Below are 25,102 nucleotides of genomic sequence, written 5' to 3'. Positions count from 1 at the left end.
GGAAAATGTGTCGGCTTTTATAATCCATCTTATTTCTGGATTGAATGTTCTATTTGAGAGAAAAGCTAAGATGCTCATAAAGGTGGGCATGGCATAGGTTCTGTGCAGGATCTGTGAATCATTTCATATGAGAAAATAATATTTAATTGCATTAAGTTTATATATATCGCTTGTCCTCTCCAGATTAAACCAAAAAATAGTTGCATTGAAAAAAACAAAACTTAACATATAAAAATATGGAATTAGTAGTAATGGTGCCAAAATAGATTTTCTTATTAGGACAGATTCATACAATATCTCTTGATTCTTTATTATTTCCCTCTTTATTGGATATATTTTTCTTGGATTTTATATTTATCCTCTCTGGGGATAAATACACTTTAGATTGTGCAACAAAGACTTTGAACTTTTTGGTAGAATTTAATGAGACAGTGTGACAGTTAAGGATCCTAATCTGTTTTATACATGTTTATTGCTTAACATGGTAAGTTAAAAGCTGTTACATAATTACAAGCCTATCCAATGAGAACAGTGTTAATTGTAAATTAAACAGGACTAAACTTAACATCCCAAGACTACAAAGAAATAAAGAATTAATTCAATTTAGATTTAATTTTAAAATTGTATAAAACTAAAACTTGTATCCATTTAATTATACATATAAATTAAACTTCACGACTAGAACTAATTCCATTTTAGTCAACCATAAGTAAAAGTAAAACTTTAGTTACGTGTGATCTATACTAAATCAAAAGTGGGTAACTACAAAGTGACTATGACTAATAAACATTTTAGGAACAAGTAAAGGTTTATTCCACACTGAAAAGAGAAAAAAGGCAACACAACGTTTCAGCTGTGAAGCTTTCTTCGGATATCACATGCTGTCATGTTGACATGACTAAAATATGATTAAATCAAACTGGTGACTAAATTGGTGTGTTTTTAAGTCACTGGATAAAGACTGGATAAAACTCTTCCCATTGTGACTGTAGCTGAATGATCTTTCTCCTGTGTGACTGCACTGGTGGACTATGAAGGTCTCTTGTGAGTGTGCTGGTGGCTTTTTAAGTTCCTTAACTGACTAAAACGTTTCCCACACTGACTGCAGCTGAATGGTCTCTCTCCTGTGTGAACACACTGGTGAGCTCTTAAGGTACTTGACTGACTAAAACTCTTCCCACACTGACTGCAGCTGAACGGTCTCTCTCCTGTGTGAATGCGCTGGTGGGTTATTAAGTTACTTGACTGACTAAAACTCTTCCCACACTGACTGCAGCTGAACGGTCTCTCTCCTGTGTGAATGAGCTGGTGTCTTCTTAAGTTAGTTGAGTGACTAAAACTTTTCCCACACTGACTGCAGCTGAACAGTCTCTCTGCTGTGTGTATGAGCTGGTGTTGTTTTAAGTGGTATAATTGACTAAAACTCTTCCCACACTGACTGCAGCTGAATGGTCTCTCTCCTGTGTGAATGCGCTGGTGAGCTCTTAAGGTACTTGACTGACTAAAACTCTTCCCACACTGACTGCAGCTGAACGGTTTCTCTCCTGTGTGAATACGCTCGTGAGCTGTTAAGTTACTTGAATGACTAAAACTCTTCCCACATTGACTGCAGCTGAACAGTCTCTCTGCTGTGTGTATGAGCTGGTGTTGTTTTAAGTGGTATAATTGACTAAAACTCTTCCCACACTGACTGCAGCTGAACGGTCTCTCTCCTGTGTGAATGCGCTGGTGTCTTCTTAAGTTATTTGACTGACTAAAACTCTTCCCACACTGACAGCAGCTGAACGGTCTCTCTGCTGTGTGAATGCGCTGGTGTCTTTTTAAGAAGCATGATTGACTAAAACTCTTCCCACACTGACTGCAGCTGAATGGTCTTATTATCAAGTCCTGTTGGAGCTGCTGTTGTTCCTCCCTGTTCTGACTCTCCTCTGTGTTTTGTAACTCAGTACTGATCTTATCAACAGGTGCATCAGTCTGCTGGCCTGCAGGGTCAATCAACTGGGGCTCCATGTCCTGCTCTGGAAGATTAAACTCACCCAGTTCTTCACTGTGCTCTTGTACAGACACACAGCCGAGTCCACTACAACCTTCTGTAATATTGTATGGGTCCAGATTGGTAATCTTCTCTATAAAATCATCAGATAGTAGGAATCCAGGTGTCTCACTCTCAGGCTCTGTCTTCATCATGGGCACAGAGTCCAGATCCTCCACTCTCTGTCTGCTCTCTGTGGGTTGCTGATTGAGTTTCTCTTTCCCTTCTGCAGAAGTGAGCTCTGTCTCCTGCATCATACTGGAGCTCCACTCCTCCTCACTGTGCTGCTGTTCAAGAGGAGCCCTTTCCCCAGCGTCAGGGAGAGCACTGGCCTCTAATCCTGCAAATACAGGACACAAGGACAAGACCTTTAACATGGGATGAAAGTAGTATTTAAAAAGCAAATAACAACATGGAGATCCAAGAAAACAAATGTTACAATATAAGGATTTTTAGCATCTATACAGACCACCACAGAATACTAAAACACCCCAATGTTCACTTTATCCTTTCATAGTACACATTTAGTCGACAGTGTTAATTTAGTCGACAAAAATTAAGACGAAATGTTTTGCAATTTTAAAGAAAATGAAACACTAAAATAATCCACAATGATAGTGACAAGGACTTGATTGCTTTGCATTTCTGCTTCAGTGCACTAAGATGAGACAAAATGACCTACTGGAGTAAAACTCAAAGTGAAATTAATTTTGCAACATGAGATTCACCATTTGTATATTTACTTTTGTCTGGCAAAAAGCAGGCTTGCTGTAACAGGTACAATCCTAAGTCTGAGGCTGTGTGTGGACTGTGCATTGCCTAAGGGCTACGGATGTGTAAGAATCGCAGTTATCAGGATCTGCCATTTTCTATCTTCTTCTGTTTTACAACTGTCTCCCATTTCTGGATGGTCTTTTCAACACCTCCTGTCATGAATTCTTATTGTGTGTTAATTGACTGCCACAATGAGATGTATACACTAGAATAAGCAGATTAAAGAAAATTGAAAACTAGAGAAGAAAGACATGCTTGTGGTTCTCCATGCTTTCAGCTGGAAAAAAAAGATCTGGAGTCAGGAGTATTTCATGTATAATCAGACCAAGAAAAACTCTTGTACAACATTACCGAAGATAAACAGAACTCAGCCACATTATGAGTTGAAATCTGCAATAGATCTGAAGTGCCATCTGAGCTACAGCACCCAGACACTGGGATTAAGACATCTCTTTAAAGCCCTGGCCAAATCCAAAGACGGTACAGTTAAAAAAAAACTACACATTCCTGTTAACATGGCGGTGCATTTGATCCTTGCCTTTAACCAATGAAACAGGGTGAAATGTCACATGGCTTTGGGGCCGAGTTTTGAAAGCTTAACTTATCGGCAAAAAGTGTAATTTACATCATAGGCTACCTCAAATTGTCAGTTACACAACTCTGTATGTTGCTTAGGCCACTCCTATTTGCCTTTTTAGTTATGGAGTCGGGAAGATAGAGCTCTGGGGTGCAGCTAAAAAAGGTCCCGTTACCCACAGAATGTAGATGATCCTGAAGACCAGAGTCAGATGGACAAAGGTTGCAAGGTGGGGAGTAAATGGATAATAAACCAGACAAGTACTGAATAAGGATGAGAAAGTTAAAACTGACTCAAAACCTGATAGGAAGTCAGTGCAAGGACTTGAAGACAGGCGTAATGTGATTGCTTGCTTGCAACCCAGTAAGGATTCTGGCTGCCAAATATTGGAGATTGCTCAGTGTGGATTTAATTACCCCAGTGAACAGGATGTGCATATATTTATTCTAGAAAAATCCCTTTCTTAGTTTGTCTTGTGCCCTTTAAAAGAAAGGGAATCAGTGTGATATTCTACAATGCAGAGTGCTACTACCAATATTTACATATGATATTCGTTAAACAAATTAATACAAGCAGTTTTTGAGGATTTATTTGCAGGATGCAAAACTAGAGATGTAGGTAGATAAGAGATAATTTTGGGAAAGCTGAGAAATGCGCTGACAACAAGAACACTTACTAAAAGGGTTAGGCAAACTTTAGATAAATTGACAGGAGATGTTATAAACTGTGCCAGCGGCCAAATCACCCTGCAGCTCTCAACTGGCAGCCCACTGAAGCTAAGCAGGATTGAGCCTGGTCAGTACATGGATAAGATACCTCCTGGGAACCTATGGTTGTTGCTGGTAGTGCTGTTACTGGGACCAGTGGGGGGTGCCCACCTTGCGGTCTATGAGCGTCTTAATGCCCTAGTATAATGGCAGGGACACTACACAGTAGTGGGCACTGTCTTTCAGATTTGACGTTAAACCGAGGTCCTACCTTTCAGTGGTCATTAAAGATACCAAGACGTTTCTCAAGAAGAGTAAGAAGTTACCCAAGTGTCCAGGCCAAATTTCCCCCTTAGCCTTTACCATGGCCTCCATACTATCCCCATGTATGATTAGCTCACACTTGGCCTGCGATGGACTGGCTCCCTGTCCAGGGTGTAACCTGCCTTGCACTCGTTGCTTGCTGAGATAGGCTCCGGCTCTTCCCGCAACCCCAAATGGGATAATGCGGTTAGGAGGATGGATGGATGTTATAGACTGCAGAGGAAGATGATGAAGTTAAGAGACAGAATGTTTACACAGCTACTGAAATGAGGATTGCATTTTAGATCTTCTGCATTGAACTGTGTGTTGGATGCACGTGAACTGAAGGAATGTGCAAACATAGCTGATAGCTGATCCATGGAGCCAGGATCTTAAGATGTTTATATATAGAGTTAATTTGTTTAAATGACTAGTTATGAATATTGATGTGCCAGAGAGGTGGAAAGACTGTTTCCTTAAGCTACCACTATAAAATAATTTATCCTCAGTGAGATCCCGCCATCTCATAGCAGTTTTTATCACTATGTATAGAGTTGTTACAGTGTCGTTAATCCCATCCATTTTCTAATCTCTTTATCCAGTACAGAGGAGCTGGAATCTATCCCAGCATGCAACAAAGCACAAGACAGAATACACCCTGGACATAGCACCAGCACATCACAGGGCAGACGAACAGACACAAACACACACTCACAAGAGGATCAGTATTCCCATAAGCCAATTAAATCATATCACCTGAAGAAAACCCACGGAACCCAGAGAGAACATGCAAACTCCGCAAATATAGTACCCCAGTAATTGAAACTAGGGCCCCAGTGCTGCAAAACAGTAATGCTAACCACTGCACCACAATTAGAAATGGACGGATAGCGTAGTCATCTTTCTAGTTCAAAGAATTGCATGCATAATTTAATTTTGAAAGCCACTGAGACATCTGGTGCTACTGTTGTATTTGTGAGAAAACATGCAAAAAGATTGCTTACAACAAGTGATACGGCCAGCAGCCATATAAGTCTGCAACTCACTACTAACTGGTGTGAGCCTGGCCAGTACCTGGATGGGAGATGTCCTGGGAAAAACTAAGGTTGCTGTTGGAAAAGGTGTTAGTGGGCCCAGTAGGGGGCTCTCACCCTGCGCTCTGTGTGGATCCTAATGCCCAAGTATAGTCCTTCGGATGGGACGTAAAACCGAGGTCCTGACTCTCTATGGTCATTAAAAATTCCCAGGGCGTTTCTCGAAAGGAGTAGGGGTGTAACCCCAGTGTCCTGGCCAAATTTCCCATTGACCCTTACCAATCATGGCCTCCTAATTATCCCCATCTATGAATTAGCTTCATTGTGTGTCTGTTTTGTTTTTAATGTCTTAATCTTGTTCTTCTTGTAATTAAATTGTTGTACTTGAAGTTGTAAAACTCAAAACCTTGGTTTACCAGGAGACTTTAATGTGATTTCTTATTATAACATGCATCTGCAGTTGTTATGTTTATATTTCACTATATTTACCCATAATCATTATGCCAGCATAGGTTAAAGCAAAAATGGACACTAGACTCTAGAACCCAGTAAAATAGTAGATAATTTGGATTTGTTGATGTCTTTTAGGATTTTGAACACTTGATTCAGGCCCCTTCATAGCTTTCTCTGTTCAAGCTAAAAATAAAAAGGTTCAGTGTGTAGCAAAGAAGCAGCAATAGATTGAATGTGGAAAATAAGTCTCGTTCTAAGTTTCTTGCTTTTGAGAGCAAATTTACCCAGATCTGCAATATTTTAAAATATATGCCGTCATTTAATAAAAATATCAATGTCCAGTTATATGCTTGAACGAGACAGAAAAATAACGATTATGACCTACATATTAACACACTGACCAGAATAATTGAAAAGCTTTGATTCAGAGCCCCTGCAGTTAGTGTTAATTAGAAAAACAACAGTGTTGAAACCTGAGCACAAATTCAGCTGCTCTCCAGCTTTGTTCCGCACGGCTTTTTGTTACAATTGAGCTCAGAGCTGGAGATGATCTCTAGATAGAACCATATTAACTAGTCCGCAGCTGTGTGCTCCTTTCGAAAGTTTGTTGCAATTACTCTACTCTCCTCCCCCATTGATAGCTGGAGTGTGGTTAGCGTTCTTGCGCAATATGGCACCATTGGTGGTGGTGGAGGGGGGTCCCCATTACCTATAAAGAACTTTGAATGGAGTGTCCAATAAAGCGCTGTATAAGTGTAAGCAATTAATTATTATTATTATAATTAACAACTGTGCCATCTTAATCCTTAGTTAAGACATTTGATTTTTATGAACAGTTAACATTGATTATTCATTCATTCATTATTCAATCATTTGAAAGTACAATAGGCTTCTGCAAAAATAAATTTAGATGGCGAGAAAGATGTGTAATGATACATCTATACAAGGGAATTAGAAGTCAAACAAAATTCACATTGTTTAGTTTTAAACACTAAGTTATATATGCAGAAGCAATGGGTGCCATTTGCACTTTAATAATAATTGCTTACACTTATATAGCAGTTTTCTGGACACTCCACTCAAAGCGCTTTACAGGTAACGGGGACTCCCATCCACCACCACCAATGTGCAGCCCCAACTGGAGGATGCGACGGCAGCCACAGTGTGCCAGCCATCAGTGGGGAGGAGAGTAATGAAGCCAATTCATAGATGGGGATTATTAGGAGGCCATGATTTTAAATGTTTAATTAAAAAGTAAAAAACAGCATACACAAATTTTCTAAGCTGATCATAAGGAAGAAAACTGACCCATTGGTTGCACATACAAAGTGTTTTTTGTCTAAACCAATTATATAGATTTTAAAGACCTAGTTATAAATAATATCAGTGAGATAAAGAATGTGTATATTACTTTTCCTGTTCTGTGGTAGTACTTTAAGTAACTCATGCAGTAATTACCCTATAGTTATTACAAATTCAGTATTGGTGGAAGCCTCTACTAAATAAACTGAAAATAATGTTGCTTTGAAACTTTGAAAAAACTTCCTTTGAAAACATCATTTCAACACAACTTATAGAAAAGTACAGAATTATTAACAGTGATGTAATAAATAGAACTTATTAGGAAAGATTCATACGATGTCGCTCTATAAGATTATTTATTACTAATCAAAAATAAATTACTTATTGTATTGATATTTGACATTTCTGGGGATCAATACTCTTTAGTCTGTGCAACAAAAACTTGTGCTTTTTGACAATCTTATAAAATGTGTTAAATATGTTTTAGACATACATTTGATTATATATTGCAATTTAGTATTTATTATACATTTATACATTTTATTATACAAATAAATAAAAATGCTTAAAATGTGACTAATTTTGTTTTAATCAGTTTAATTAAGATAATTAATTAAGACTAATTATAGTGAAAATTGAGTTGACTGGACTAAATTAAAAACGGATGACTAAAAGGTGGCTATGACAGACACTTGACTTGACTAAGACTATGACTAAATCAAAAACTGGAGACTAAATTAACACTGCAAACAAATACACAGAAAAATAACACGCAGAATTAGCAACTTTTCTAAACACACATTACATTTGTTGGTAACAAATACCTCTATTGACCGCAACAATCAGCACTGACCAGCAAAGTCTTTTAATAACCACGTTAAGGTTTAAATGTGAAAACAGCGTGGTGATTGGTCAAAGCCCAAGCATAGTCCTCAGTGTGCTGTTTAAGGTTGAACTCTAGAAGCAGTGACTGGCTTAGACAGTGAATTCAGAGAGGGGCACAAATGAACCAGGCAGGAAGGGAGACAGTCTGATACAGAACTGTTTAATTACAGAGAGGCTCCCAGCTGAAACAGAAAGAGGTGAGCTAGTGATTCAGAAAAAAAACAAAGAGGGGAAAAAAGGCAAAAGGGCACAGAGATAACCAGTGGGAGAAAATGAGACTCGGGGATGATTTTCCACTGAGTCATTACTTGATATGAGGGAAAGGGTTGTTTTGAGTTTACTCGCAGAAAGGGAAGGGAATGCTAACACGAGTGCAAGACACTCAATAACAACAACAGTGGATTGAATCATAATAATAAAGTTTTCTTTTTATTTTATATAACACCTTTAAAAGAGGCTTCTCAAAGCTCTTTACAGGGGAAAAAAGCCACACAGTGGGAGGAGGCAGCAGAATTAAACAGGTACAGTTCTACTGATCAATAAGAGCAGACAACACTGTCCAGACATTGTCGCACAGAAACACCAAGAGAAAAACCCTGGGAACAGAGATTCCTTAAAAATCCAGGACACTCCTCCAAGATCAATGAATAGAGCAGAATCCCCAAACTTAAAACACCCCAATATGCTGCAGCTCACCAGAGACATTCCAATATTCACTTGCTCCTGCACCTCAAACCCCTGACCAATAGAAAACATAAGAATGCATATATCTATCGACTGACTGACCATTTTTATCCTGTTTAAAATGTCACGTTTATGTCCAGATTTTATTTGCTTTTGTAAAACCCAAATCACTGAAAAAAACATTTGGCCAAGATTATATTAAAAATAAGTTAAATAAATTAAAAAGATATTAAACATAATTCCAAAGATAAAAAAAAACATTCAACAACAAGATACTAATGTATTCTGTAACAATTATGTAAATACAGTAGCTCATCATTTTTTGCTCCAGTTACTGAATGATATAGACTAAACAACGTCTAAACAATGTGTTCTCGGCCTTGTTACTGAAATACAGATGAGGGGATGAGGAGAATGAGAGGTTAATACAGACCTCTCATAACTGGTCACTACAGTACACTTCACTGAGAGAAAAAGGTTAATAAAAACACGAATATTCCAAATATTCCTGACAGAATATTCCAGAGGAATTACTACAGACAGACCCTGGTGGACTGGAATGTTAAACAAATATAAAAGCTAAACAAATACTGTATTTGTATTATAATAATTGTGTAATATTATATACTGTATATATATTTCCTAATAACATCGGATTACACACCGATTTAGAGAAACAGATGCTGAATCTGCTGAGATGCTGAGTTGTTTTTAGCATCATAACCGGATTATAATAATTTCAGTTTCCAGTAAAGCATCCTGTCGCTATATCACACAAGTCTTTCCACTTCACTTTGTATCTCTCCACTATATTCTCACCAGTGAGGAAGTTAAGGACATTGTTTTTAAACTCACACACACTGACTTCATACAAGTCACCACACTGACCTGCCAGCTCCAGTTTCGTGTCCATTTCTTCTTTTATTTCTGCAGTGACTTCACAGGGAAGCGTGTGTCCAACACGATCTGTCTGTCCCTGATCTCCTCCTGCTCCCGACTCCTTCTCGCACTGCTGCAATCTCACCTTCAGGCTCTCGTTCTCCTTCTTCAGTTGCGCCATTTCACTCCCAACAGTGTCCTCCACACACTGTGTGATTTTAAACACGGCCCGTCTCACCAGGACCTGGGAGACGCTGCGGAGTTTGTCTTGAAACTCAGAGTCAGACATCCTGTTTCTGAAAACGTCTGAAACTTCATACACGATCGATTTGAGCAAAACCTGCATGAAAGAGTGAAGCTCAGTTTGCAGATTCAACAAACACTCCGCCATCCTTCTGTAGAGTCGGTCAGAAACAAAGGCTAAATTGTGGAGTTTAAACGCAAAAACGTTCTTATTTTATTCTTCACAGATCCTGCATTCAGGCCTGTATTCCGTTATACACAGCTGACAATTCGTAGCATAGTAAAAAAACAAAATAACTTTCTTCTTGATTATTTTGCTTAAACAACTGACTCAATCACTGTCGCGTGGATGAAATATCTGTTGTGTTGAGTCGCGCAGCATGATGACGTAATTCTTTAGGGCTGCCGCAGCTTCAGAACAACTGAGGAGAGGAATTTTGAGACAGAGGTATTTCTGCAACCCCTGCAACAGATATAAACCTCACCACACCTGCTAGCGCCATCTAGTCAGGACGAGTGAATCACCTGCGAGTTACGCAGTGTGAATTTTTTGAAACAGAAAATGTATTTCCAGATTTTACTTGCAGGACACTATAATGTACATTATTATCAGCCCAGGATTTCATGTAAAGCTATTTTTAAATCGAAGCACACATCACTAATCACCTGCTCTGCTCAGTTTTGTGATATAATATTAAATGCAATCTCTGAATAAGTCACTGAACTGGGCCAGACCAACTGAAAGGACAGAATGCAGACAATAACTTAACAGATTTAAATTTTATTCTTCTATTGCCCCTCCACAACCCACTCAAATTCATCTTATCTAATAAATACATTTTTTCTTCCTTTCATTTTCTTTATACACCTCTCTTTCCCTTCCTTACTATTTTTTCCCAATGTTTTTTATCTCTCACATCTCTCCATACTTATAGCTTTGTTTATCTTAGATGAAATATGTCTCAACAAGGCCACATACTTGTTTAAATTGATTTATTTTTCCTTCCAGGCTATAAACAGTGTTTTCATCTTCAGTCTGTCCAACAGGTTGATTGGCCCCATATTGTTCATCTGTTTCTACAGAACAGCTCTTCCTCCAAAATGTAAGCGTAGCCAATGTTGGTGAGACTAGGAGCCTGCAGAAAAGAAATATGCCTATTGTAATAATTCTAAGAATTGTTCTAGTGCAAGAGCTTAACCAAAACTGTACCTGTATTTCTAGGTGTTATACCAGTTCAGTCATATATACATTTTGTGATCAGTCACCTTGGAGTCTGCTTAACCAGTAGAAATCAAATACAACTGAAGTTTTTCTTGTTGAGACTTAAACTGTTAATCTTCCATATCAGGTAAGTGTATAAAAAGTCAGCTGAAACTCTTCTTGTCAGAACTACTCTCCTGACTGTAAGGAGGATACTTCTTCTTGGTCATGTATTCAATAAACTCCTCTTCTACTTAACAAAAAATGTCTCAAGTGGATTTTTGTTCTACATCTCCATTCGCAGGTTTTTGGTAAAAAAAAATCACCAGGATTTTCTTGTTAGCTGGCAGAATTCCTTCTGCACAAATGAGCAAGATTTGTATTTCATCTTTCACAAGTTATATGCAATTTTTGAAAAACAAGTTGTCCAAAAAGGAAATGAATACTTGCATTGAACCAAATCAAGCCATATTTGATCTTCAATAATTATGATACATTCTATAGGACAAAACAAGAAGAAAGATACCGCAGGATTTCAGAAACAGGATTTCCTGTTTATTGAGAGAAGCTTTTACAATCCAGGAATTTTCGTGTCCAAGGACTTCAATGTGCTTTCCATATACAGCTGCCACTGAAGCACAGCACAGACTCAGAAGCTTGACATCTCCCAAGGAATATGTTGAAATTGTAGGTGGAAGAGGAAAATGACCCTCAAGTACAAGGACAAGATGATCATCTTGATCTCACCACCTCATGACTGGTCCAGTGGCAGTGCCCTGACAAGGTGGCTGAGTGGTTAAGGTGATGATTGCTAATCCATTGTGCTCTGCACGCATGGGTTAGAATCCTATCGTTGTTGTGTTGTGTTCACTGTTCCTATTTGAAACTGTTTAATAAGCATTCTTTGTCATTGGTGTTCCTTTACGAGAACAGCCAAAGAGCTTCCTCTATATTTATTTGAGTGAAGGGGGGGAAACCATCTATGTGCAGAAAATAATCATTGAATTGAAGTGCTGCCCCACATAAGTAATGTCTGAACTTATTGTTGGTAACCTGGAGAGCAGACCAACCTCTTCAGTGATGTAAAGCACAGGACCTGCAGTATGTAACATACAGTAAATATGATATTTCAGTCTTCTGTGGAGCAACTCATACGAAACTCTAAATCCCAGGGTTGTGAATTCAAGCTCCATGCTGGTGTAGCGGCAAGGCTTATTAATAATACAGGAATTAAGTTTTCTGCTCCCTTGCCTTGCTCTCCCTCATCCTAGTGGTGCTGGACACAGAGAGGCCATTCCATTTGGTTCAGATTTAAGATGTTTTTCCTGATAAGGAACAACTCCCAAGTCTGAGGTTCTCCAGCCACCCTAATAAATGGTCATCTCTGGTGCCTTACTGTCTGGGAGATTCCAAGGGAGAGTCTCATCCTAGGTTGTTTACAACCCTAATGTCAGAGAGCATAATTATTCATCCTCCACCTTGATCAGCTAATCAGGAACTGGTAGGGCAGGGTAACCCCACATGGGTCTCAAATGCCCACGGAACATTCAAGCAATGAACAACCGTAGTTCCTCCAGATAAAAAAGGCAGCACAGGGCCCAGAAGATGCCCCTCCAGGACATTCTGACTCAGCTCGGACAATCACGTGATAGAGTCGAGAACGGAGAACGTTCGCGTGTAACCAAAGGATCCGCCCAAGGTTAGCCCAGTAGCAAGCCTCATGAACCCACCGCGAACGCTCACCTGATCAACGAGTGAACTAAGGTCGGAACTGTCAATAGCTGGATCTTATTATTCAGGGCTAGCACTACACTGGGAACGAAACGGTCTTCTTCCCATCGAAAGAGCGGACCCACAGTCACTTTTCATGTCCACAGTCTCTGCTAGTGGAGCCAGGACTAACTCCCTCCTTCTCCCACACATCACGCCGGACCAGGACTGCCTGGCGCTGGTCCAGAGGATGCCGATTGGATGCAGCAACAGCCTGTCACTGTTCTCTTGTGTCCGTGGGAGATCTGAATCCACACAGATTGGATGAGTATTCAACATTCTGCATTACAGCTTGAGAATTCAATTGTTACCTCAACCCCAGTTGATATCAATTTAATGCCTATGAGTGATGTACTTCCCTTTGAGTATCTAGTGTAGAAGTTGTAATCAAAGTTCATTTACGAAACAGTATAAATGAATGGTATACTGAATGTATGTCCCTCATGGTTTGTGACTCTTCGTTATTGAATATACAGTATAAGGTCAGCAGGCTTGGGGAATTGAACTTTAAGGTGAAGACTGCGGGTTGAGTAGCAGCAGAACCTGATCAGTATCAGTTGACTCCGATATACTTTGAAAACTTAACTTCTGGATTTAGAGTCAGATATGCTACCGTTGCACAATGGGGTACTTAATTAAAAAAAAAATAGAAAAACAATCAGTGTTCCTTGATCTGTTATCGAGAACAACACCTGCACAAGAGCTGCGCAGGAAGAATGAAATGTGGTCTGGGAAGAAGAGACTCTCTTCGGAAGAGCGGTGCTCTTCACAGGATAATTTTTTTTGTGACGCTGATTTGTCTCCTTTGGGGAATTCAAAGGTGCTGCAGCTGTGACCTCGTGGTGCAACGGTAGTGTGTCTGACTCCCGATCAGAAGGCTGCGTGTTCAAATCACATTGAGGTCAGCTGTTAGCTTTTCAGGTTATGCTGGTCCTGAACATGGAATTCACACCATGCAGTTGAGTTCTATCTGTACACCACATAGATAATCTAAACAAAATAGAGCAGTACAGGACACGCAGTGTGGAGCTCACACAGCGAATAGCCTTGAACACAAGAGAAAAGGCACAGCTCACATCTGCTAAACATCATATGTGACTTTAGAGACAGCTACTGTACATCAGAGAATGGAATCCCGGAAGTTTCAGATAATTTTTTTTTAAATACAGGTTCAAGCAAACCTGAAAGTTAGGGAGTTTCGGACACTTTTCTTTTATTAAATAGTGTCTGAAGCCTGAAAATGTAATTTGAAAAAAAACCCGCTATTGGACATTAGCAGGTGCTTTTTGTAACGATTTGCTATTTCATGCTGGAAAACAAAGGAAACAGACCCAACGTTTGCTTTCAGGTGCGCTTCATTACATAATAGACATCTATTACTGAGGAGCTTGAATAAAATTTACACGAGCCAGGTAGAAGTCGAACCTACAATCTTATGATCCGAAATCAGATGCGTTATTTATTAAACCGCTGGTATTTCACATAACCTGAATTTCCCCATAGTGTGCTCAGCACCGCTACTAGTAATACACCGCCACGTCTAAAATTTCAAAGTGAGAAACATGTGTTTTCTGATTTTTTATGAGTTTTAAAATATCATCTCTTTAAATCAGACAAAGGGTTTATGTTTCGCACTGAAATTCTGATTGATTGAGAATTCAAATAAAGACTGTTTTCTTCCACAACACCGTATGATTATCACATCCACCAGACTCTCCAACCTCTCCAGACCTTGCTGGGTGAGCATTTGCTCCGATAAATTAGGTCACGTATCATGTTAAATCACTTCTTCTCAACACAACATTTCCTGGTGCACGTTTTCTCTATGAAAAAAATACATTTTTCCCTTGCACGATTTCTCGTTTTTTATCAAAGCGTACAGAAATAAAAAAGAAGAAGAAATAGTGTTGCAAAAGAACTCTGTCGCCCTTGGGAGATGTCAAACCCATTGGACATGAAAAATGCCAGATAAAAGCCAGTTCTCTTCGTTTCTCAGTGTCGGGGCTGCTACTGTATGTAAAAGAGGCAATTTGCTCTGAGAGCAGGTTCAGCGCTTACTGAACGCAGATGTCTCAGAGCGGTGTGTCCAAGTGGCTGTAAAAGGGGACAGGTGTCCTGTCACCATAGGTTAGTTGGTTAAAGTGCCTTTTTCTTAAACAAAAGAACCTAGGTTCAAATCCCAGCTGTGTATTTCTTCTTATCTTGTAGTACAGAACGTACCATTTTGGTCACTCACAAAGGGCTTGATTTTGTTAAATGCAGGTGTTCATTTCCTTTCTGGAAAACTTGCTTTTGATTAAATTCACACAGCTTGCAAAACATGAAATTCAATTCTTGGTTATCAGTGCAGAAGAAATATTACCGGCTGGCATAAAGAATGGTAAGAGATTTTTTTTTAACCAGAAACTTGTGATTCGAGAACCCAGTAGTCAGTCTCTGTGGCGCAATCAGTTAGTGCGTTTGGCTGTTAACCGAAAGGTTGGCGTTTCGAGTCCACCCAGGGCTGGGTTTCTTTTGCGATGTAAACATTGTCTTCGCATAGGTAGATTGGATTTCTCAGCGAAACCATAGCCATTTTAATATTTGCAGGAAATTCGAGTGTTCAACACGTGTCAAAAATGTCCAATAATGCCCAACATCTCAACTCCCCAGAAAACCATATTCACACAAGAAAAATGATCGTCGAATCATCATTTATACTCCCGTCACATCCTCTGCTGAAATATTTTAAAAATACAATGCAGATTTGTTTGAGAACTTGACAAGCATTGTTACGTTAGCACTGTGCAGTTGGATTTTGATATTTTGACATATTTACCTTAATTTTAAACATTAATACAATCTATTGTAATTGTGTTGTAATATTAAAATATCTTAGCTGAGGATGCAAAGGGGTGAAAGGGAAAGGTCAGAGGGTACAGTAACAACAAGGTTAGGATTGGTGGAGGTGGTAGGGGTGTTGATGGTTTTTCTCTGTAGAGGACGATTGAGTTTTTTATCCTTCTCTGAAGTGAGAAACTGGAAGAGTTGGGAGTTGAGAGATCTGATGAGGTTAGATATAAAAGGAAGATGATGTTGAGCTGTTAGCGGTAAAAATTACTTAATGTCTTTGATGTTGTCATCCACGGCTCCACGGCCAACAAGTTGCGTTTCCTTTCCTATCTTTTCAGCATGGAATAACCCTTTACTTGTTCATTTGCAGCCTACGCATGCTAACGCAGCTACTCACCTGATATTTAACATTCCTATAATCACAAATATGAATGTCCACTGTGGGTATATTTTCCATGATTATTTATTCTGTCATTGAAGCATATTTTATGTCATACCGAAGTGTCATAATCACTGAATTTTTTTTTTCATTTAGAAAGTAAGAAAATGATAAATCACTATGAATTGCATTTAGCCTGTTCTGATCTAGATTTTCTATATACTTTAACATGCCATGTTCACAATGTCACAACTCAGAAATGCAACAGTGAAGTGTTGTAATTACAAATGTACATAGTGTTGGAACATTGAGATGTTTTGGTAATGAGGAAGGAGGGACATGCCATGTTCAAATGGTACAGTAAGATTTCTTGTATTTCGGGATTAAGAGAACCTGTTACATTGTGTCTCACACCTCAGTGTCAGAATTTTGAGACATTTTCATAATCAAGAGGGAGGGCCATAAATACAGTAGAAAGTGCATTCCCAATGCATTCTCTCATGCTTTGTTCCGAGGGTCATATTTAAAAAATGTTACAGTAAAATTTCCTAAAGTTCAGGATTTTGATAGTCTGTTCCATTGTCTCTCACACCTCAGTGTCAGAATTTTGAGATGTTTTTATAACCAGGGGGTAGGTTTATAGCAATAAGCAGAAAGTGCCATCTGTCACGATCGCTAACCCCTCCTCTTAAGGGAGCTCCAGCCCTTCCTCGTTCCCTCCCATTGTTTGCACCTGATCCCTATTCCCGTTCCCCCTTAAAAGCCATACGCGGACCTCACTCCGGGTTCCTCATTGATTTCCACATCATGAGAGCCCGGGGTCTTGCTGCGTCTGGCTCCGTTATGCTTTTAACTTTCTGTTCCTAGTTACTGGTTCCCCTCGCCGGTTTTAACTCCCTGGATGGATCCCCTGGCCTTGGACTCTACTCTTTGTCTCTTTTGGATTTCCTACATGGATTGTTCACCTGGACTCACTTCCCCTGGACGCCTGCACTGCATTGACACGCCCCCCGTCTCCAGACCCTTTTCCTGCATGACTATTTTTCCCCTTGTGTCTTCACTATTCTGGATCGTGTCGTCCGCATAGGGCCCGGAAAGAACTGTTCGTTACACCATCACCCTTTGCTTATCCTCGGTTAACCATATATTCTCATATGCCATGTTCTAAATGTCCCATTTATATTAAAATTTCTTGTAAAATGCAAGATTTTAAGACTTTTTATGATCAGAAGGCAAGGTCGTGGTAAATATGGAGAAAGTGCCTGTGAACTTATGTTTTGCCTTTGTCTTATTTACTTATTGTGTTTGTGTTATTGTGAGTTTTGAAAATTGGTTTACAATTTTCTGAAATGTGTTTCACACAAAAATGCTATTTGGATAGTCACTACTTACATATTCCCCTTTACTGAGGATAAGTACAGTAATCCATCCCGATTAATACTTTTAAGAATTACTATAGAGAGCTATCTACAGGCGAAAGCCGGCATAACATCACAGCAGCAGCATTTAAGGCAGAAGAAGAAGCTGTCGAATAAGAAGCCAGCTTCAGCCTCGTTAATGCAATATCATTGGGTGAGGTGAAAAAATATTTCTTGCTCTGAATCCTAACATTTTTATAGGAGGTGTTCTAGTACTTCTTGCCTCAGATAAAACTGCCAATACATCACTTATTTCTATTCCATCAATAGCAGCGGTGTTATCGGTACTGATTCCTAAATGTACGTCCTGTCATCATATAAAATGTCGAAAGTTTTGACTGGACTCAACTGATCAAATTTCTCTTCGATGACAGTTATAATTTTATCCAAAATACATCTGAAACAAATTTGCACGTTTTTTTTTATCCAGAAGAGCATCATCAAGAGACTCAAAACATACCTCCTTTCCAGGAGGAAGGATTGTTCAAATGCAAACATTGGTCCAAGATCAATGTACTTTCCTATCGCTGTTGCTTCTTCAAATCCTTCATTTGAACATCGATATTGAGGGATGATATCGTACAAATTCTTTTAAAGCAAATTTTCTTAAAATATAAGTCTCTGTTATAGTTGTCTTGGAAGTTTCGCAAGGTATAATAGACAACCTTGTGCCCTCCGCTAAAATATTATAAAATACAACAAAATGTATTTACATAGAACAGCATTTATTGTTACATGTATATTAAAATTAAGATAAATATACAAAACTATTAAAATACAAATGTACAGTCCTAACATAATCATGCTGTTCAACTGTCCTTTTTTGCTTGTCAAGTTCTCCAACAAATCTGTGTTGTAATTTTAAATATTCTAACTAATGGTGCAACGAGAGCATAAATGAATTCTCCTGCCAGCCATTCGAAGATCAAAGTCCATGGCTGAATATGACGTCCTTGAATTATGGTCATTATTGGCCATTCCCAGTGATATTGACTTACATACTTAATTGTTTAACAAAAGAATCACATTTCCCGCAAATATGAAGTGGGTTAAGGTTTTGCTAAGAAATCCAAATAAGTAGAGATGAGGTTTACATTGCAATAATGAGAAGTGCATTTCTGGGTGGGCTTAAACCACTAACCTTTCAATTAACAGAGACTCACGTGTGTCCCTTTTCTCCATTTGCAAGCTTCTGATTAAAAAAAAGAAAATAATGCTTCTTTCTTACCAGCCTGCGATATACAAGGCAAGATTTGTATTTCATCTTTCACAAGCTGTATGAATTTCATGAAAAGCAAGTTGTTCCAGAAAGAAAATGAAAACTTGCGTTAAACAAAATCAAGCTGTACATAATCATCCATAGTGATACATTTTGTGAGACAAGACAGGAAGAAAAGCACTGTTGGGATTTGAATTCAGCATCTCCTGTTTAAGAGGAAAGCATGTTAACCAAATCAGCCAAAGTGCCATCAGTGTATCAACACCATCTCTGACTCAGTGATTGCAGCTGACTGTCACTGGAGGACAGTTCATCGTGAACAAGTCAGCCTGCATAATGAGGGGGAAGAGACTGACCTCTGTGATGCAGTATCGACAAATACTAACCTTCTGTCCAACTGTTCTCTGCTGCATTCTGGATTAGCAGGTAAATATTGGTTTCCATGCATGTGTAGGGGTTTTGTGTATTTACTTGGACAATTATTAATTGTAGCAGTAAGTCACAAAATGATTCTTTGATGGCTATTAGAAAACCGACCTTGCGGGTTAACTCATTAACGCACACACACAGATACTAATACACTTATTAATACATAAAATGTGCATATAAACATAACAGATCTTAAGAGTGTGGGTTAGCAGAATACAAAAGGTATATATTAAATCACGAAGAGTTCCAAACCAAGAGGGACATACATTCAGTATACCATTCATTTAGACTGTTTCGTAAATGAACTGGGATTACAACTTCTACACTAGATACTCAAAAGCAAGTACATCACTCATAGGTATTAGATTGATATCAATTGTGGTTGAGGTAACAATTGAATTCTCGAGCTGTAATGCAGAATGTTGAATACTCATCCGATCTGTGTGGATTCAGATCTCCCACGGACACAAAGAAGCAGTGGCAGGCTGTTGCTGTGTGCAATCGGCGCTCTCTGGCTTGGTGCCAGGCAGTGGCCGGTGCGGCTGGCGTGAAGGAGAGGAGGGAGAGATTCCTGCTGCGATGCGCTGCTAATGCTCTTTGAAGACCGGCTATTTAGTGTTGGCTGAAACTAGCAGAGCTTGTGCACATGGAAAGTGACTGCGGGCCCAAGCAAGTCACACTCTTTAGATGGGAAGAAGACCAGTTCGTTCCCGATGTAGCGCTAGTCCTGAATCCTGAGATTCAGCTGTCGACAGTTCCAACCCTAGTTCACTCGTTGATCAGGCGAGCTTTGGCGGTGGAGTAACGGTGGTTCACGAGGCTGTCAGCTGGGCTAACCTCGGGCAGATCTTTTTGTTATGCACGGGCAACCTCTGTTCTCGACTCTTAGAACAAAGGAAAGTTCTGGCACTCGGACACACTGGCCGTTCCGTGGTTGTCCGGGCTGAGTCTCAGGATGTGAGAATGTCCTGCCCTTGGGAGCCTTCTGCTCCTGGGCCGTCCTGCCCTGGAATTCTCCTTTGAATTCCCTTTAGAAAAGTCCACAGAATTCTCCTGAATCTTACTACAGGCTCTCTGTGTTGCCTGTTTTTACCTGGAGGAACTTCAGCTCGTTGATTGGCTGAAAGTTCCATGGGCATCAGAGTCCCACGTGGGTTACTCGGCCCTACCAGTCCCTGATTGGTTGATCAAGGTGAGATATGAGTCATTTACTCCTGACACCTAGGAATGCAGTCCAGATGTCCATCTGGCACTCCCTAGACAGATAGGCGCCAATGGATGACCATTGATCATGATAGCCAGGCTTAGCTAAGTGCATCCCCCTTTGGGAGCTGTCCCTTATCAAAGGAAACCTTAAATCAGCCAGCATGAATAGTTTCTCTGTGGCTGCACCACAGAGATGAACAGAGATGGGGCCTCATTTGGGAAGGCTCAGAACACTTAATTTTTTCTTATTAATAAGCCTCGCCGCTACAACACATATGCAGTTTGAGCAAACATAAGACAATAACGAAGTACCACAAACTACCAGGCATCTAGTATCATTAGCAGTTCAGGTGGGGAGCTGTGTCACCATGTGTAGGCTGCAAAGGAACAAGTAATAGGTCTATTCCATGCTTAAAAGAAAAGAAAGAAAACACAACATTTCAGCCGTGGAGCCCTCACACCTGAAGAAGGCTCCACGGCTGAAACGTTGTGTTTTCTTTCTTCTCTTTTCATCTAGTGTCATTAGCCTTTTAACAGTTCCTGTCAAAATAAAATAGAAATGGATAACATTCTAGAGAGAGTTTGAAATACCAAGGTACAATTTAAAACATATCTCTTCCACTACAACCACAATATTTTGGAGAGATCATTTAACCTCACTGTTCTGACATGTCCGTTAGCCTCCGTCCTGCTTCAGCAATGAATGTGGCGGGGCACATTCCGAGGGAGATGAGGTCAATCAGGTGGCAGGAAAACCACGCTATGCTTTTTTTTGAGATCCTGAAAAGGACAGAGGGGCCATCTATATGTGTGCAGCTGGATATGTAATTGCAGGTGGCTAGCAAATTCTGCTGAAGCCCCACTGCCTGGTGTGGACGGTAGCTGTGCATGTTGCAGCAGAATTGTGCATGTGAGATCAAGGGGGCATGTCATGTGTTTCAGCACTTCACTCCCTTCAGAAGCACATGATTCCCTGAGTTCTTTGGATGACCTGTGGACCGATCTTTCACGATGAAGAATTCCTTAAGAAGAATAGATCTCGGCCCACCATCCGAATGCCTCCGTCTCAAAACAGCGACCTCCCACTGCCCTTGGTCTGCAAGGCAGTCTTTTCAAGTGCGATGACGACGCCGGGACCTTCGTTGCCTATTGTACGAGCTGAACTTTTGTGCTCATCAATTCAACGCTCTTTCCATCAACTCATCTTGTCTTTTGACGCTTCGTGTTTTGCGCTCCTTTGACTATCGGCATATCGGGTGACTGCAAACACTGAAGTTCTTGCTTACGGAGTGTGGAACATTGTTTTCAAGTGATCGCTGTTCTGTCATGTTGACGCCGAGTGAATCTTTCTTTGGCAACATGGGCAGGCTGACAGCAGTGCGAGCGAAAGTAATGGCAAATTTCTTGACTTATTTCTGAATGTGAATGTTCTTTAGAAAAGGGATGTGGCGTTGCTTCTCGCCCGTGTAAAGGTCACGCATTCCAGACGTGGTTATGAGCGAACAGTTGCCGCAAGTGTTTGAAAAGAGCAAGAGAGGAAGCAGCCCTGCCCCGTGTGAGGATCAAACTCAGGCCCTTCAGATGACGAGACTGACGCACTACCAATTACGCCAACAAGCCCAGCTGCAGTACACACACCGGAAAGTTTGCCTCACATGGATTTCAGTCGCCCGTTCCCTAATCTTTAGACGCCCTCTGCTGAATGTTGCATTTGCCTTTTGATCTCACCGATACATTTTTGGTCTGTTTCTGTTGCGAGTCCGTCTTTCAGATCTCACCTAGCACAAGTCTCTGTGGCTGAAGTGGCCTCTCTGCTTCAGCATCGTGCCCTCACTCAGCCATTAAAAATGTCACTCGGACTTCTGACATGCTGACATGAAATGTCAAGAGAGAGGGGCGGAGTGACGCTTAAGCCAGAGAGAAGATGAAAAGGGGGCGTGGCTGCGAAACGCTTGACAGCTGCACGATGCTCTCCATGCAAGGCGTGACCACAGGCTAAAGGACACCTTTCGGCACATCAAGCTCTAAGCACACACCTGGAGGATGCAGGAATTGATCCTGCTACCTCCCACATGCAAAGCAAGCGCTGTACCATACAAGCCAACCCCCCTCGCTGGGACTTATGCCTCGGCGTCACCTAGTGCCGCTTGTTCCCCTCTTACCGGGCACAGTTCACTGCCCTTCGTCTGCAAGGCAGTTGTGTAATTGCGGCTTTCTTGACTTATTGATGAAGGTCTGACTGGACGAGCGAATGGCGCCTCTCCCCCATCCTCAAGCTCGCTGACAGATTGAAATGATAAGTGCTGCTGTGGCTAGTTGGTCTAGTGGTATGATTCTCGCTTAGGGTGTGAGAGGTCCCGGGTTCAACTCCCGGACGAGCCCTCGTGTGCTCTTTTCCTCCTCTTCCACAAGACTGGGAACTGATATCCACTGGGAACTGATATCCACATCACTTCGCAGCGTCTGCTTACGGCAAACGATGGAATGTGACTAATGACTGAACGAGCCTGGTGAATTCTCATCAAGTGGCACAATGAGAGCGTGCAGTCAGCTGTCCAAGGCGGCAACCTCATTGCTTGTTCAAAAGAACACGTACTGAAAACTCATCACCACTGTGTCGTAGATGAGCACCGCGATCGCTTGTTGTCATGCGTCCTTACTTGGGAAATGCCACCGAAACGTGTGCGGCTCGCCTTGCGCTCTCTGCGCCTCGCATATTTGTGGAGCTGTCTGCTCTTCTTTCTGTTGAAGTAATCAAGTTACGGGGCGTCCTGCAGCCTATGATGTTCTCACTGAGAGCTTTCAAGATTTGAAGGAAAACTACGAGCTTGATGGCTCAAGTCGAACGAATGTGATTGTTAAGTAATCGATGATCAAAAGCACGTCTTCTAACAATTCGTGAGAGTATTATCAGCACTGTTTTCACTCGGATATACTTTTCACTTGCTAAGCTGACAAATTGGACGAGAAAATGCCGGAGACGCACTCAGTGCAGACTGAGGTTCGGAAGGAGGTGTGGCCCTTCAACGCTTGACAACTGAAGGACATTCTCTCCGCAACGGAGGAGCACCTGTCAGAAGTCGCAGAGGCTGAATGAGAGCACCGGGCTCCCGAATCTCCAAACTCAGACCTGGAGGATGCGGGCATTGATCCCGCTACTTCTCGCATGCTAAGCGAGCGCTCTACCATTTGAGCTAATCCCCCTCGCTTCATGCTTCTTGGCATCATGGCTTACCGCCTCTGCCCCTCTTACCGGGCACCGCCCACTGCCCTTGGTCTGCAAGGCAGTCCTTTCAAGTGCGATGACAACGCTGGGATCTCCGTTGCCTATTGTACGAGCTGAACTTTTGTGCTCTTTCCATCAACTCATCTTGTCATCTTACAGTCTGGGTAATTGGAGACTGCACTGTTCTGCTTCCTAAGGTCATATACGGGTTTTTCTCATGAAGCCGTATTGAGCAGTATTTCTCGCATTGTGAACATGTGCACACAGCGGTCCCCCGGGTTCCAGTTAGTGCGTAATTACGCATCGATGAAAAACGAAATTAGCTCACTGAAAGTTTGATGTAGAGAATGTGGAAATTTCCACAAGTTGTGGTCTTTAAAATGCATTTGGTTTGAAGACGTTCTGTGTTTCCATTGTGAAGATATGGACAAAACAATATTTGAGCGTGGTAAAAAAAGTAATAAAAATGGCAAAGTGATGGCTGAGAAAGCATTCACAATGCATTTTAATCACAAAGCAAGTGTTTTTGTAACTCTAAGAGATTTCGCGAAAGCACTACAGGTGTGCCAAAATCGTTTTTGAACTTCAAGCTAACTTTACCCCGGTCTTAGAGAAATGACTGCCTTTCACTTCTCTGTGTTTTCTTTCACAGCGCTGTGCACTTTTTCATTGCCTCGCTTTCAGAGCCTCTGCACAGCACACGACTCGACATCAGGAAGCACATTGAAGTGAAAGCAATAAGAGGTGAGTGGGTCTGTTCGATCACAGTGCTAGGCGTATCTCAAACAGTGTGCGTGGCAACAAAAAAAGCTGCTCTGTTTTGAACTGGGGACATTTCACATGTGAGGCTAACGTGATAACCACTACACTATGGAAACAGTGGGAAATTGTGCCCAGTGGCCCAGTGCTGAGCTTCGCCAATGCTATTCAGGGGCTATTCAGGGGCCAATGCTATTCGATGTGAATTGAATGCTATTCAACTCACCAATGCTATTCAGGGGTGGAAAAGGGTGGAGCCGTGTGTGTCTTTTGTTCAAAGACACCCCCATCTCAGAGCCGGAAGTACAGGCCTTCCTCCCGCAGGTCCACAAAGATGTTATTTTTTAAGAAGATCCTGCGAAAGTCGGCCATCCGCCTTTCAGCCCTGCAGTAGGCCAGGCTGACAGAGAAGCAGTCCTTCACCCTGGCAATGTACAGCCTGACAAGGTCTGGCTTCAGGCCATTGTACATCATGAGGTTCCTCCTCTCCCAGACAGCTGTCCTCGTTAGGCTGAGGAGGAGGTTCACTAAAATGGCGTTAACCCCCCTCTCAGACCCGCGGTACCCAAAGAGGAACAGCTCTTTCCAGGGCACCCCGTCAAGAACAGCTCCTCGAACTGAGCGAAACAGGCCATCCAGCAGATCCGTCAAGTACGCCCTGGCTCGAGCTGGGGGAAGATCTTACCCCAGAACACCTCTGAGACCGGCACTCTGAAGCGTTTCGCCAACATCAGCCTGTAGAACATGCTGGTTGTGCACCCCAGGAGGTCCACCCCACGGTCTCCCCACT

The 25,102-nt window shown here is 41.2% G+C and overlaps 2 protein-coding genes across 2 annotated transcripts in view; both read right to left on the bottom strand.

The window, feature by feature from the left end:
- LOC148662626 (uncharacterized) overlaps positions 1 to 25,102 on the bottom strand; it is a 783,119-nt gene that overhangs the window by 125,686 nt on the left and 632,331 nt on the right. The window lies entirely within an intron of this gene.
- LOC148662670 (uncharacterized) lies at positions 401 to 10,244 on the bottom strand. Its single transcript, XM_088632235.1, has 2 exons — positions 9,640 to 10,244; positions 401 to 2,372 (listed from the first exon to the last, which is right to left on the bottom strand). The coding sequence occupies exons 1-2, from the start codon at positions 10,019 to 10,021 to the stop codon at positions 1,030 to 1,032; spliced, it is 1,725 nt and encodes a 574-aa protein (XP_088488361.1). The 5' UTR covers positions 10,022 to 10,244; the 3' UTR covers positions 401 to 1,029.

Source organism: Lepisosteus platostomus, chromosome 5 (assembly GCF_059453375.1).
Source record: "Lepisosteus platostomus isolate fLepPlt1 chromosome 5, fLepPlt1.hap1, whole genome shotgun sequence".
Lineage (NCBI taxonomy): Eukaryota > Metazoa > Chordata > Actinopteri > Semionotiformes > Lepisosteidae > Lepisosteus > Lepisosteus platostomus.
Note: the sequence above shows the minus strand (reverse complement) of the source record. Positions and strands in the feature narration are given on the sequence as shown.

Bases quoted from the DNA above. Each gene is read 5' to 3' on its own strand.
- LOC148662670 (XM_088632235.1), bottom strand. From the start codon at position 10,021: ATGGCGGAGTGTTTGTTGAATCTGCAAACTGAGCTTCACTCTTTCATG. The intron at 2,373-9,639 runs GTCAGTGTGGTG...CTGTATTTGCAG, and splicing joins CACGAAACTGGAGCTGGCAG to GATTAGAGGCCAGTGCTCTC.